The sequence below is a fragment of the Numida meleagris genome, chromosome 1 (genome assembly GCF_002078875.1).
Source record: "Numida meleagris isolate 19003 breed g44 Domestic line chromosome 1, NumMel1.0, whole genome shotgun sequence".
In the NCBI taxonomy this organism is placed as follows: Eukaryota; Metazoa; Chordata; class Aves; order Galliformes; family Numididae; genus Numida; species Numida meleagris.
In genome coordinates, this window is record NC_034409.1 from 103546143 (window position 1) to 103562205 (window position 16063).

Genomic DNA, 16063 nt, shown 5'->3' on the forward strand with positions numbered 1-16063 from the left:
TTGCACCTCTCTTACTGCGTCTTTTTCATTATATTGTCATCACCATCTATCTCTTTGTAGGGAACATAGTCGAAACTGATGCTACAAAAATGTGTTTATTGGAAAACAGGATTTATGATACTTGATTTTAAGAGCCATATGGCTTTAATGATGGTCATTATTCTTCTCCAGATATTTTTTGTATCCTACCCATACAGCTGTTGCATCTCTGTTGTCTTATTCCTGTACTGCTGTGACCTTTTTAAGGAGGAACTTGTGATCTGTTTTGTAATTATAGTTTGTTACAGTTTTATGGAAGAAATTATGAAATGGATATACTGTGCCAGTGATAATAGCAGAGTTGATATTGTTTAGAATGTGTTCATTTTTTTTCCAGATTAACTTTTTTTTTTCTTCCTGCTTTAACAGAAATTGCCCAAGTTATTGCCTCTTACACAGCAACGGGTCCAGAGCAACTCACCCTTGCTCCCGGTCAGTTGATTCTGATCAGAAAGAAGAACCCAGGTGGCTGGTGGGAAGGAGAGCTCCAAGTGAGTTACTGTTTTTTGAAATAAAATTGCATGTAAAAGAGCCTGTAAATTTTTTTTTTATAGTTCTAAATGATAAATGTGTCAATGCTAAATACATAATTTTGAAAATGTTCTGCAGCTAATCTTTTACAAGTAAAATGCCTTTTCATTGTAATTCATTGAAACTGAAATGACTTTGGAGAATGGCTGGAGGAAACCATATTGCTTCACTGTGAGGCAAAGATACCCATCTCATGAGTCAGACCCAGCCTGCAATCTGCTCTCCTGTTCATTTTCCTGGAGGCTGGGTGTTTGACCTAGTTCAAACTTAAATATTTTTTTCCTCATTACTACTTACCTTTTTCACTTCTCCCGGTGATATTTTTTCATTTCTTTGTGGATAAATCATTTTCCAAGATTGCTTTACTTTTCATTCACACTCACCTTTATGTTGTAAACTTGTAACTTGAGACTCAAATTAAAATTTATTTTAAGACACAAAATAAGCTTTACTTGGCAAGAGCTGTCACAATTACCACTTATTAACTCATGAGCAGAGTGAGTTGTTCGGTGGGTTTTTTTATTGTTGTTTGGTTTTTAATTTTTTATTGTGTAAATTCTTATCTGTAATTTTGGATACCACACTATCTTACATTTAGTTTTACAAGTATTTTTTTTCATTTGATGTCTTGTTCATGTTCTTTTCATTCTCCTATTTTAATACTAATGTTAGTCTTTCCTCCTCTATTACATGAGCCCAAAAGCTAATGGAACAATATGGTGAAATGAGTTGAAGAACTGATTAAAAATAAAAGCAACAATAACAAAAAAACTGTTGTAAGATGACTACTAGATTTGGAGAAGGACATTGATATTAACTTCTTAATGCATTTAATTTTTAAGTGGCAGATTTTTTTTAGAAGCATGTATTACCGTTAAGTTTCAACCTGATGTGTATTTTGAGTATACTTGTCTTAGTTGAAGGTAAAATAAAGTAGGGTAAATGTGTTAAGCATTACGTTGCTGGATTTAATGCAGAATATCTTAAAATGAATGGTCTAGAAACACTTTAGATCAAAAGCTTTCATTGTCAGTAAAGAGAGGGAAGAAAATAGTGAAAGAATAGTTTTTGTTTGGTGTCTTTTGAATTAAAATTAGTATCTGTTTTCTTTTATAAGCAATATTCTTTGTACTCAAAATTCCAACCTTAACCTAACTAAAAAAAGAAGTAGTTTAAATAATTCTTAATATAGATTTAAAAATTCAGAAGCTGAGATTTGAATTAAAGTTTATTATAAAACTTTCATAGCTGAGAAAAATTAAAGATATTTCTTCTGATTTAATTTGCAAAGCACAGTGTAGTTGATGAAATAACAGGATGCAGATTCTGTCAGATTGCTAGCCTGCTTTGGTAACACAAGCTTTAACACACTTGTTTGGGCCTGCATCTTTCTGCCCCGACATCCTGTTTCTGACAGTGACTAGTAGCTGCTGTGTTACAAACCTTACAGCTCCACTCTATGTCATGTATGTGGTAATCTGTTTCTGTTTGTGCACACACGTTCTAATATGTGTGTGTACCACATTTTGCACTGGTGCTCTCTGACAGCATGAGAACATCTAACGTGCTTTCCAAAACCTTAACATCTGTTAATTAAGATCATTTGGATAGTTTGATTGGATTCTGGCTTTGGGATTTTGTATTTGAATCCAAACTTGACAAACTTTTTCAGCTCATAATGTTTTGCTGTAGTTCTAGCACTTGGTTAATGTGACGTACGTTTGTACTCCTCCACCTATTGTTCAAGCAGGAGAGGCTAATACAAAGTTTAGAAACCATTTCTTGAAAGAAGAGAGGTAATTGAGATTCTTAATCTCTACTTACAATCCAGCTATCAATTTAAATGCAATTATTGGCATAATAAAAAAGCATTTTAATGGTGTCATTCTTTATTGTGGTACCTAGCCTGCCATTCTAGAGTTAAGGTTTAAAAAGAAAAAATCAAAAGAAATTTTTTAGAAGGAGCAATATTGTAGTTTTATTTATAAAGCACACAAAGTAGGAAAACTTAAGTGAAAACTCAAATTAGTAGTAAATAAGTCTTTAGTTGTAATAAAAGCTTGCTTCATATAATAGGAAGCATCATAACATTGAACCATCACCGTGAAAATAGCTGACTGTTTCCTTATAAAATGAATTTTACTTGAAATATTCAATGTGACTTCAAGTAGTCAAGATATTGGCTGAACTGCCTTGCCTAAGGTTCTATTGATATGCTTAGTCCTCTTAAAAGAATTGTGTTTTTTTTTTTTCTTTTACCAGGCACGAGGGAAAAAACGACAAATAGGATGGTTCCCTGCTAATTATGTAAAACTTTTGAGCCCTGGTACCAGTAAAACTACACCAACCGAGCTACCTAAATCAACAGCATTACCTTCAGGTAAGTAATGCATTAATGAAGTTGCTGTTGTAATGCATATCATTTACAGTAAGACTTCTAACGTTAATTACAGGCATTAAATATATGCCACAGTAGTCACTTTGGTAAAGCAATTTTATTTATTTTTTTTACTGTTAAGCAAGGAGAGCATACGGTTGGTTTCTATGTTTACTGTGGTGATCCCCGAGGTATATCTGTAGAGTGGCATTACACCTTAAAGAGTAAAATGTTAAAATTATAAGTCCTGTTGGTTGCAGTAACTGTAATGAGGGAGTTTTTAAAGGTTTAGAATGGTCTGTGGGCTTATCAGCGGAGGCATTTGTCACTCAGGACTTTTTATTTTTCCTAAGATGAAGAGTGAGAAAACTACACAAGTATGGAGTTTTTTGTCCTTGATAGTTAAAGGTTATGAAAGGACACAGGAGTGATAGACCTTTGTACTTTTAAAATCTATTTGCTACAGCTCCAGCATGAGCAATATCAGCTCGGTCAGTCTACAGCAAAATATAAAGCCAGGCAGAAGACTGAGAACAAAAAGATCATTTCTTGTGATTGTTTCGGTCCTTAAGCATTTTGGGTTTGCTAGTTTTGTGGTACCAGGTAAAGAAGATTGTTGACAATCAATAATGTGTAGAATAGTTCATTTTCTTCCATAATACGCAAAGATTTGAGGCAGTTGTCAATGATTTTGTGTTCTGTAGATAAATTGGTCTCTTAGCACTGAGAAACAATATCTCAGTGTGAAGGGAGTTTTTGTTTGCTTGTTATTTCAAGTTTGACAATTCAGGACTTTTGATGCATGCTAATAAAAATTCCAGAATAAATTTTCTACACATTTCTCATTGCCTATAGAGCATGGAAATCTTAATGCCATTCATTCTAATCAAATTCAGCTTTGTTAAAGACCCGTTATTTTGGAGAGTGAGAAGAAATAAGACCATCTTGCCTTTCTAACTTGCTGTGTGGTTAATATGTTAAGAGGTTAACTTTTGAGAAGCACCTTTACAGAGTGAGCGTGTTAGTGAAGAATCTTATTATAGCAAAAGACATGGAAAGCTTAAAGAAAAACAGTGCTCAAGGTGGTGCATTGTGAAGAGTGTAAGAGTGTGTCATGACTATCTAGGTTTTAAAGGCAGGGGATCCATCAGAAGCCTCCCTTTCTTTTGTCATTTTGTTTGTTTTGATGCATAGGCTCTCCATGTATCATACTGTGATGCAAACTGCATGGCTTTAAACAACCTTTAAATATTCTGTTGCATGGACTTTTTTGTTTTATACTTTGAATGTTTTCTTCATTTCCAACTGTTTCATACCTGTTCTGTTCCAAACTTGCATCAAGAACGTCTCCTTCCTGGTTCTAAGAAATGAGAAGAGCTGCTAACGCTACTTGAGCTGATCAGGCACAAGGAAGTTCACAGTACAGCAGCAGCTGGAAAGGCATTTCAACCATTCTGTGTGTTTAAAGGAAGAAAGGCAACATTATAGCTTGTACTGATCATGAGTGTACTGTGAGAACCTGGATTTCTTCTGCCATTGACTAGTATTAATCAACAGGCAAAATCTTTCTAAAAAGGAAACAAAGAGCTAAAAAGCACTGGAGCTCAAATAAGGCTTTAGCCTACTTCTGTAGTTAGCAATGAATTTTGGAGCTGTTGCTGTTAGTTGTTTAACATAATTGAAGAACTTCCTTGCTGGGACTACTCTAATACCTTTATATAAAAGACCGAGGTGCTTTCTAAACAAGATCAAGATGAGTTCACTGCTTCAAGCTCAATGGAGGAGTCCCATCTCTTCAAGAACTCTCTTAAATTACCTCCCTAAGTTTTAGGTGGTTGTTGAGATCCCATTTAGATATTCTGATGATACTACTGGTCAACACCAAATTCCATGAAATTCTTTGAAGTACAGGAGAGTAATCTGAATGGAAAAATTCCTGGAAGAAACTAACTCTAGAATGGGTTACAAATCTGTTAATGTACATACTGTATTCAAGTATGGTCTAGTTTAAGCTTTTTATTGTCCCTAATTTTAGTAATAGCCTGTAAACATTTAACAAGAATGTTGTAAAGCAGATTCACAGGTCTTTAAAGTGAAATATGAGCATCAGTGCTGTTAATATATATATTTATATATGTTAAATGTTAAATATTAAATATATGTACACATATATATTTGATTGTGAAGTTTGCAAACAGGCATGAAGTATTAACTGAAAGGAGCTGAGTAATTTCTGGAATATAAATTCCAAAAAGAGGAAGGAACTATTTGACAAATTTAATTAAATTGCTGGCTGTGTACAAGAATGAAAATACAAGAAAATTGCAGATTGAGAATAGAGACAACCTGACAGGAAGGCTTATTTAGCCAGCAGTGTTTTGTCTTAAGGCAAAATACCAGAAGCCCTGTGTCTTGGCATGGAGAAATCAGCAGAGAAATAGAGGAAATTATATAACTTAAATAAACAGTCCTCCTGCTTTAGAGAATTAAGAAAATTGCTCTATTATAACTGAACAGAAACCACTGTATCCTGAGAACCATCCAGGTTTGATGAGTTTTATAGTAAGAAAATAGAAAATATGCTGTGGGCAACAGTCCTGTGGAGCCAAAGGGACACCCTAAATGGCCTTGTAGCTTTTTACTTTTTTCACCTTTCCAAGGTTTTTATGTTCCTAATGTCTATGGGGCAGCACAAGGGTATTACCATTGCTTTTCTCTTGAGTTAAAGATCTGTTCAGCATGTTCGGTGCTAATTAGAAATGAGTGCCTTTCTCAAATAATAGAACTTAAAATGTTTCCTAAGCTTTTCTGTCCATTGAATGGTTCTTCTAGAAAGGATACTTATTTAGAACAGGGTGGTGAGGATGGAAAATGCTAATTTTATAAATATATAACAAATTTGGTGCTTTTATGGGCAGAAATATGTACATATAAAGCTGAAAAGAAGTATCAGTAGAAAGCTAACATCCTTTCAGTGTTTGACTTTTTCTTAAAATTCTTAATTTTTCCAGTCTCCCACTGTTGAGAGCTTTCTATCAAAAATATCTTGGGGGCAGTTCCAGTAGGTTACACTGTTCTCAGTTTGCAGTGTTGTGCTCTGCCCTTCCTATTGTGATCCTGACCCCTCAGTAAGCTGACTGAGAGGGTAAATCTGTGTGGAAAGTCTTTGTTTTTTTTTTACATGACCTTGAGCCAAATTGTTGAGGGCTTGGATAAATTCTGGTACAGGGGCAGAGGAGAGAGGGGCAGGAGCACGGTAGTGCCAGTGTAGATCAGTGTAGTATCATGGAACTATACTGTGATATCTGCAGTGCTTACACGTAGTTTATGGTTTGTTGAAACATTACCAGTGCTATAGAACTCTTCCTTTATCTTACAGTGTGCCAAGTAATTGGCATGTATGACTACACTGCACAGAATGATGATGAGCTAGCATTCAATAAAGGCCAGATTATAAACGTCCTTAACAAGGAAGACCCAGACTGGTGGAAAGGGGAGGTGAATGGACAAGTGGGTCTCTTCCCATCCAACTATGTGAAGCTGACAACAGATATGGACCCAAGCCAGCAATGTAAGTGACCCTCTCTGCTGCCATGCTGTGATTATTTTTGTAGTACTTTAAGACGAAACATGCAGCATTGCTGTGTTTCTGCTGTGGTTAGCAGAACTCAATGCTTCACCACTGCTGCACTTGGCAAAGTCTCTTTGAAGACCTTCTGTAATGCAAACCTTATTTTATGTTTGTTTTATTTTTAGTTCCCATCCCCTTTGTAGCATGTTACCCTTTATCATTTTTGCACCATGCTGTTTACATGCCTGACTCATTTTCCTAGCTTGAATTTGCTCATTGTTTTGTTTTGCTTATGTGTTGTTTTCCTCCTTTTTCTAGGAATCATATGTTGTCCATCCCCCACTCAGGCTTGAAAGTCCTCAAAGAGACCCACTATCCCATATCACTGCCCAGAGGGATGATGGGAGATGCAGCCTTGATCATGTGACTTCCAGCATGATCATCTACTGCCTTCTGAGTAGAAGAACACACTGCAGAGCAGTTTACCTCATTTTACATTAGTTGCATGTAATCACAATGTTTGAGTTAATTACCTACAGATATAGACGCAAAATTAAATGAAACAAAAAGAAAAAACCACAAAAAAATCAGAGGATAGTGGGTCCTTTTGTGGCTTTCATAGTTACCAGACTAATTTTTCCACCTTTGCACAGGTGCTTTTGCAGTTTTAAAATTATTTTTAAATATATATTTTAGCCTTTTAAAGGAAAAGTATAAATTAAATTTCTTCATTTTAATTTTGTTTTTGCAAAAAGACCCACTATCAAGGAATGCTGCATGTGCTGTTAAATTTGTTCCAAATGTCCATAAATTTGAGACTTTATGTATCTTTCTTTTTTATTGTTCACTTGTCCAGTGTTGTCAGTATGTCTTTTTTTTTAATTATTTCAAAAGAACAGAAGGAGTTAAATCAGTTTAAGGAACTTTAAATGTGCCCAATTACAGATAAGGTATTTTGTTGTAGTTCTTGTACTATATGTATCAGGTGTTCCTTGTTGAGTGTGTAATACATTGTGGAGAGAAGAAATTAACTTCCTTCTGATGCAAGAGATACTAACCTTACATAATGTTGTTATCCCAGTTATGTTAATTTTATTTTGCACATTACTTGTAGCTGCATACAATTAGAGAACACCCTGGTTTGTGTTTGTCTCAGATGTTTCTTTTTTTGCATTTTCGTGTCAAAAAATCAATAGAATGCTACATTCATGTGGTGTTTGAACATTAACTTCTTTTTTTTTTTTTCATCTTGGTTACATGAAGTTCATGAAGCTGATTTTTCATTTTTACTTTCTCATGACTATGGAACAACACTTTCTGAACAAGTAATTTTCCTGACAAGAAAGAATGTATAGAAATATCTCCCTGCAATTAATTTCCAATGTTTACATTTTTTTTAAACTAGACTGTGGAATTTATACAAATTAATATTAAATGGAGCTTACAGTCAAATTTATGTAGTAGATGTGCTGTAGCTAAGCCATGTTTGCCTTTCCAGCATTAGTTACGAGCTCTTGATGAAATGCCTGGTGCTGTCAGTGCAGAAACCCTCTCTACCCAATGCCTCAAGCACAATATAGCAGTTATACTAATTACTTTACCATTTAGTTATCTTCTGTTTTATGTACTCCATTTATTTCTATATTTCATGCTGGCAGTGTTGTAGAATTTCTAATCCTACCCCATCTCCCTCCTTCTGACCCACCATGCGGTGCAAAGAACCAGTGAAGCTCCGTATTCAATTGCACTTCAGTATTTCATCAATATGAATGTAAAATATATAAATATATAAAAACCTGCAGCTTTAACAACTGTAATACAGCCTTTAAAATTAGTCACATGTATAGATAATTAAATTCTTCATATAAAAGCTAGACTAAAATGTGTTTGTTGTCTTGTTGCTGTGTACACGCAGAATTCACCAAGTGGCATTAGTGCATGTAATGAATTTGCCACCAGAATAGCCTGAAGCCCACCTGTTTAATTTCTGAATGACACCCGTGTTGTTACTTTGAATATTATTTGATTATAATTACTCAGATTCATTGTGATCAGCTGCAAACTTTTGCACCTTTCCTTCTCTAGTCAATGCCTTCTACGTGTTATAGATCAGTAGGTACTTTTTGACACTATGCTAGTAGATATATGACGTATACTTTTTTATTTTACCATGGGTTTACATTGACCTAGGCTCTGCATTGTATGCCAGAAGCTCTAGTCTTAAAACATGCACAATTGCACAGATTTTCTTTATTTTTAAGATAGTATCTAACATGCACAATTTTTTCCTTTATCACTCTGCCATAAAAAAGGTTTTCTTCTCCGTAGCCATTTGCTGAACACAGTGTTGCCTCATATCTGACAGACATTGAACATAACTTAATACTTGTAATTTTCAGTTACTGTTGTTTTGCTTGCTGAGAACTATGTAGCAGATTCTTCTCCATTATTTCAATATTTCATGCATTAAAATGTTATTTTAATGGAAGGGTATCTCTATGTTCCCATAATGAGCTATTGTGTTGAAAGATTCATAACTTGACTAAAAGCTTTTGTCCTAAGGGACTCTCTGGTTTTTATGACTTCAGGCCAGAAACAGACGTTCTCTACACACTGAAATATTGGCAATACTTTGGATATAGGAGATTCAGATGCTGCTTTTTTAATTATTATTATTACATTAAAGGAGAAAAAAAATAAAACTATTACAACATCTGCAGGTTCTATGTTTTCTAACATGCTTCTTAAAAATACTAAGAGTGATGTCTCATGAAAGATATTCAGAGTCACAGTGCCCTAAAAGTTCCTGAGGTCAATTTTCCACTGAATTGAATAGAACAGACTGAAGTTGTCCCTCTGTAGACGCACACACTGGTGTATGTTGTGCCAGGATTCCTCGCACAGAAGAGTACTGTGTATTATTCAACTGAGCAACATCACATAAATCAGTCTACTCTTGAGAACAATTAACTCACAAAAACCTCAAAACACATTTAAAATGTCCTGGACTAAGATACTCAGACCATTGTGGCTTATAATGAAATTTATTGTTGAAAGACCTATAATGTTTATTTACTCAATTATTAAAAAGTCTTATGCATACTACTGTAGATCAGCATGGTAGTGTTTGAACTTACTCATAATCAGTTATTTCCCCTGGGTAGCAGGGAACATGACATTGCACTTATTCTCTCTTGCCTGTCTGGATTTTTGTTAATATATGTGAGAAAGGGAGTATGAAAATAATTCTTTTATAAAGAAAATGGATTATTTCCATCAAAAATAATAGTTTTTCAGGATTGTGTCTCAATCCAGTTTTGACTCTCTTCTCCTTAGTCATTCATCTGAGAAGCTCTTTAGCCTCCTAAAACCACACAATTACCTCCCAAAATACACTTGTCTCCTGTGATGGAGATGTGCCCACACTCTTGTCTCTTCAGTTTTTGAATTTGTGGCTGCAAAGCCAACAAACACTCATCTTGGTCAAGGCTGAAATAAGATTCCAAGACCTACATAGACAAAGATAAGAAATCATTCAGATTATTTTAATTTTGATTTACATTTTAAGACAACATTAAGAAGAAGAGCAGCCCTGTGGCTGCCTAATCAGTTGAATGTATTCTTTATATCAACTTTCATTTGTGAAGTACCTTTTCCCATTGCAGCAGGAAATCAGGAAAAGGAGCCGTCACTTGAGGGACGTAGATGGGACTGCATCTAGAGAGTGCTTCAACTTCTGGCAGTTCTTCTTCTTCAGAGTTTTTCTGTTAATCTTGAGAAAAAATTCTTCTGTATTCACAGAAGGAATTATTCTGTATTCTGGTGGAATTGTTTTAATTAAATATTTCATGGACGATGTATCTGCTAGTGTGTTTAAGTGGACAGATTTTTTTACATGAGGTAATTCTACATCAAGTGAATATACAGCTTTTAAAAGAGGTTGGAGTCCCCATAGCGTTATGTTGCTCCATGATCACAGTACTTGGCTCCATGTTCCAGCATAAGCTTCTCATTTTTTTGTGTGTGTAGCCCACCTCTTTGAGTGTCCCCTCCACAGCAGCTTTACCTAGCAGCAAGAAAAAAGCTCAGTGCTTCTGCTCTACTCTGATCTTGACTTGCATTTGGCCCATCACGGTGCCCGTTTGTACCCCGAGTCAGCTGAGCTGATGCTGCTGGCTCCACCGATGCCTATACAGCTGTGAGCTGGTGCCAGCACTGCCAAAGCGCTGCTCTGCACTGGGCTCACATCAGTATCAGAGACAGCAATTTTTTGCACCCTGGTCTAGCTTGCTGAAACTTGATTTCATGGATTATTTTTCCCATCATATTCATCTCTGACAAGTACATTTTTCTCTGATGGATTGTTTCGTATGTTGGAGTAATTCTGTTACAGTCCATCTGGTTCAATTCCTTCACATTACTTTTTTTTTTGGAGGGGAAGACCTGGAGCCAGGAAAGGTAATGGGTGGAGGTCAGCACGAGAAAGGGAAAAACTAATGAAATATTTGAACTTTTAGAATACGAGTTACCCAATTTCTGACTCCAAGTGCAGTACCTATATAGCACCTTTACTTTTGCTGAAGACGATGTGAAGGTAGGTTGAGCAGTTCCATCAGCCTGGATCTGTGGCTGATGCTCTTGACTGATGTGCTGTTACTGTGAAGAAAGTGGTCAGGGGCTCAAGATCGGTCCTGGGTTGTAATTCCAAGGTGAGAGTTAAAGTTCATTGACACAACATAACCAGTCCAGAACTCAGTTAACTTGGACAACAAGAATTGTTACCAGAGATCCTGGAGTTGTTGTTAGGCCTGTGTAGATTGGTGGTGGCAATCCCTCCACTTGATGATAGCTGATTGGTGTGATCAGGAGGAGACACGTGTTGCAGGTGACCCCTCTTAGCAAAAACAAAGTAGCATTTAATATTTTGCAAGTGGGGCTTTCCAGACTTGCTTTGTGATTCTACTTCTGTACGACCCAGAGGAAAATGCTCTGCTCTACCGATAAAAGGGTATACCAGTCCTGTTGGGAAATTCTGAACGCACTGAAATCACTGAAAACAGCTGTGAAATGGGATTTTGCATTACAGAAGACAGAGAAGGAAAGATCTGTCGGATTGCCAGCATATGAGCTGTCCTCATCAAAAGCTTGAAATAGTCTCTCAGTAGAGGGTCCATCCCACAAGGTGTTCACAGGAAATTGGTGTTTGCATCTGAAGCCAGCTGATAAGAAGAATGAATGTTCCAATGCTGTACTTTGAGTGAAGGAATGCTATTGTGGTGCTAGAAGTACTGTTTCTCCTTACTTAAAGTTTTGGAGGAAAACTGATGTAATTTTTTACTGCTTCTGGTTCCCTATAATAGCAGCCCTGCCGGCGGCAGGGGAGTTGGAACTGGATGATCTTTAAGGTCCCTTCTATCCCAGTTCTGTGGTTGGTTCTGTGATGACAGAGTGGACTCCTGTCTACTGTGATCTTGCTGTTACAGTCTGGGTCAGTACGAAGTTATTGTGAAAACAGTTACATTGTTCAGAAAATCTCCCTGAATTTGAAGAAATTAGAAGTTGTGCCTATGTACTTAGATGAGTGAGTTCCGCAACAGAACTGTTTTTCTGAAGGGACGCAATCCATGACACATTGCTTTCAAGCTTAGCAATTAGCTTAGAAAACTCAGATTTTCAGGGGTGCCTTTGCAAGGAAAAGGAAAAACTCATTTGCTTTTTAGAATGGTATTTTAAATTATGTTCTTTAAATTTCTAGAACCCTTAGTTCTACAAGTCATGAAATGATAGGATACCAGATTTCTGACACTGCTTGTGTTCACATCTGTTACACATTTAAAGGACAGAAGGTTATGTATTCACTGCACTGTGAGCATGCTGGATTAACTATCATAATTTCTCCATTGTTTTCTGCGTTTACTAGATTTTTTGGTAGTTAAAGATTCAAATCCAGCTTCTGCAATCTTTCAGATGGTATCCAACGCTTTCTCAGAGTGAGAGAGAAAATAGAAAAGAATGGCATCTGATAACCAAAAAAGCAAATTACAATGCCTAGTTTTAAGTACCTGAATGGCTGTGTGCTTGAGGGACAACGTGTGAGCTTTGAGCTAGAAACCTTAACTGGTTCTGTACTGAGGTAAGGTCCTGGACTTCACCCATAGCAGAACTTTCACATTTGTCAGGGGAAATGCCTGATATCAAGGGTACTTTTGCAGGAGGCCCTTTCACTGGGATGAATTCATGAATGTGTTATTGCAGCTGCACACGGAATTTGGATGTACATAAAAGTACTTTACACAGTATTTTGGCTTCCATGAATAACCAGCCAGAGCCCTGTGGCCTTGACATTCCAGCTTGAAAAAGAACCAACCAAGTTCTCACTTGGTATTTATGATACAAAGATGAGACAACTCTTAATACTTGTGCACCTAATAAAGAAAATCCTTTATGAGAAAAGTCTCTCCTGCATTTTCTGCAGTAACTGCAGTAGGCAATTTTCCCAAATATTAAGCATTCAAGGTCAGGCCCTCCACTGAAGTTCAGAGTAACCCATTTAAGTCCCAGCTGGCTATCTGTCAAGCTGGCCACTGAAATGTAATAGTTCAAAATGTTGAATACTTCCTTCTAAAGGCTGGTGGTGGTTGGAAACATTTCAAGCCAAGGTCGTCGGCATCTTTGAACACTAAAATTCCTCAGCCTCTAGAGAAAAATCATTGAACATTTTGTTCACTTTTAATGAAGCTGACGCTGCGTGGGGAGAACTGATTCTGTTAATTAGAACTGTGATTTACATGATAACTAAGAAAGTGCTTTGAAAGCAGTCACTTGTTAAACAGAATTGAAACTTTTGACTTTAGAAAAATAGCGAGAATTTTGATTATTTCAACTTGAAGTTGCTAATTGATATTTCTCAAAGCCAGCTTTTTAATTTCAAGTGAAGTTTGAATTGCATCTTTGAAAGGACTGCCATACACAGCATTTCAAAGGAGCATTGTCAGCGTGCTGTACTTCCAATCTGATATGTATTCAGCTTCTTACTCATAGGGGAAACTACTTTGACTATCTGTATCAACTTTTTTTTTTAAAAAAAACAAATCCATCTTTATCTTTTCTGGAGTACAGATTAGTTAAAACAAGCTGTCCCAAGGTGTTCAGGAAAAATTTAATGGTGACACATGGTGTACCTTGCTAGTTGTGTTGCTCAGAATCAGGTCCTAAATTATGTTCGAGAAGCTGAAAATACAGTAGATACTACCTAAGTATTAATTTTATATACAATCATCATGACTGATGCTGGTGAGCAGTTAAAAAAAAAAAGCTTTGACCATTTTGAACCCCATGGTGTGAAGGTCTCGTTGAATGTTTTTCAGTCAGATTTTTTTTTCCATGAGGGAAATCTGTTTCAATGAGGAATGTACTGAATTTGCCACTACTTTGTTGAGGGGTGGGGGAAAGAACTAAAATGAAGAATTTTGATTGTGTCAAAGTAATAGATAGTACTTCTTTAAAGCAAAATATTTTAAACCTGTTTCAAAACAACTTTTCTTTCTGAAATGCATTGTATTTTATGCAGAACAGCTGTAAAAACCATTAAAAGTGAAACATGAAGAAAGCATTTTCCTTGCCAATTTCAGAAGAATTTAATTGATCTGTACTGAAACATACCGAAAAAAAACAGGAAAAAAAAGTAGTTAAATATTCTGTTGTAATGCAGAATAGAAAATGGAACGTGAAATTTGGAACATGCTTATAGTGTAGAAATTCTAGAATTTACACAGAAAGTGGTTTGGAAAAACAGAAGGTCAAACTTGATGGAAGATATGTTCTTTGTTATAAGATTTCTTCTTGCTTTTTAAGGTATAGAGCAACAATCAACCCCCTTGGCTCTATCTATAAGCTAGTGAGGTCTGTGAGGTGACTCCACTGACCTTCATGAGTTTTGGCTCAAGTCCTTCGAAACTTCTGCAGCAATTTTTAACTGAAGTGTGAAGAAGTAAATAAACCCTGCTTTGATGAGGATGCCTACTTTGACTAGAATGCTAAAGGTTAAACTTGAATTCAGAGCTGAGAGCTGAAAATCTGAAGAGCTCATCAGAGTGTTAATGTCTCTCTAGTTCTCTTCCTTAATTCAGCTCCCTTTTAGGATAAATCTCTATGTTCTTTGGCATTAATTCCAGTTGAAGTCTTTGTCCCCTTTTTATTAACAGTGATCCATTTGGGGATTTATTTTACAGTGTGGTTCCAGCTGAATGACACAACTAAGGGAAACAGTGAACTTTGGAGTGAGGTTGGAAATGGGCAGGTAGTGGTAAGGGGGACTTTTAAGCTTTACCATCAGAGAGGAGATATTTGGAAATCCTGTCCATGCCGCAGGGAGGTCTGTGTTAGTTGTTTCTGGACTGCATGCTTTCATTTTAATGAGACCTCCATTCACTTGCCTTATTAACTGGTTATCACCTAGAAATAACCTTGATTTAAAAAAAAAAAAAGTTAATGACAATGTTTTTATCCACTAAGAGATGAAGCATTGCAAGCACTGTGTCATTACATGTGAATTATAATTAAATGAACAGGCAGTAGTTACTGTTTGTTAAGAGTTATTTGAACTGCTACTGACCTGGATCAATTTGGAAATGACCATAAGTAAAATCCAGGATTCTTTTGTGTTTTCCAGGGTGTGCAGACTTGCATCTTCTGGATATGTTGACACCTACTGAAAGAAAAAGGCAGGGATACATCCATGAGCTCATTGTCACAGAAGAGAACTACGTAAATGATTTGCAGTTGGTCACAGAGGTAAGGAGGCACAGCACTTTTAGGAGCAGGTTTTATTCACTCATATTTTTGAAGTAAAATTGGATCAATAATTTCACCCTACAAAGTCATTTGATATCGCTGCAATGCTGGACTTCCTAGGAATGATCGGTGTTAAATTTTCATATATGTGCATATATGCATGTCTGGGTGTGGGTGTAACTACTGGTGAGCCCTTGTGTTACCATTGCTGAAATGAAGATGTTTAAATTGTCATTCCGGTCAACTCTTTTCACTCCTGATTTTGAGTGTTTATTTCTCATATGTAAGTTCTTAAAGCACATCATGTGCCAGCTTCCACACTCACAGTGGCACTTAGTTATCACTTAGTCTGTTTCTCTTTCAATGTTACAAGGTACATAGCATCTTTTATGTGGGGAAATTCATACGGGGAATTGATGTGGGCAATTCTTTTGACAGCGAGGGAAAGCCATTTTTTTTGAAAAGGAGGTCAAGTTTTACAAACCTGATACACAATGAGATAAGTCAGAACTTCCATAAAGGAGTCCAAAGTAAAACGTATCTTCCGTTGTTTATCAAAGTAGCCCTGAGATGTTTCACAGGAGACCTGTCACTAAAATTCCCAAGGTTAAAACAGAGTATCCAGGTCACAATGAACAACCACTGAGACCAATTCAGATGGTTATCTTTTAAAGAAATAAGCTGCTCACAGAGGTATTATCAGGGAGACCTGATAATGGGCACACAGCATGCTTGAATTCTGTTCTGCTGAG

The 16063-nt window shown here is 36.3% G+C and overlaps 1 protein-coding gene across 6 annotated transcripts in view; it reads left to right on the top strand.

Moving 5' to 3' along the window:
• Window positions 1-16063, top strand: part of ITSN1 (intersectin 1) — a 120990-nt gene that overhangs the window by 93886 nt on the left and 11041 nt on the right. For all 6 annotated transcript variants that reach the window (XM_021404690.1, XM_021404709.1, XM_021404730.1 and 3 more), the window contains 4 exons: window positions 409-530; window positions 2833-2950; window positions 6327-6518; window positions 15190-15311. In XM_021404690.1, the coding sequence (XP_021260365.1) occupies window positions 409-530; window positions 2833-2950; window positions 6327-6518; window positions 15190-15311 (554 nt within the window). The remainder of the gene's footprint in view (window positions 1-408; window positions 531-2832; window positions 2951-6326; window positions 6519-15189; window positions 15312-16063) is intronic.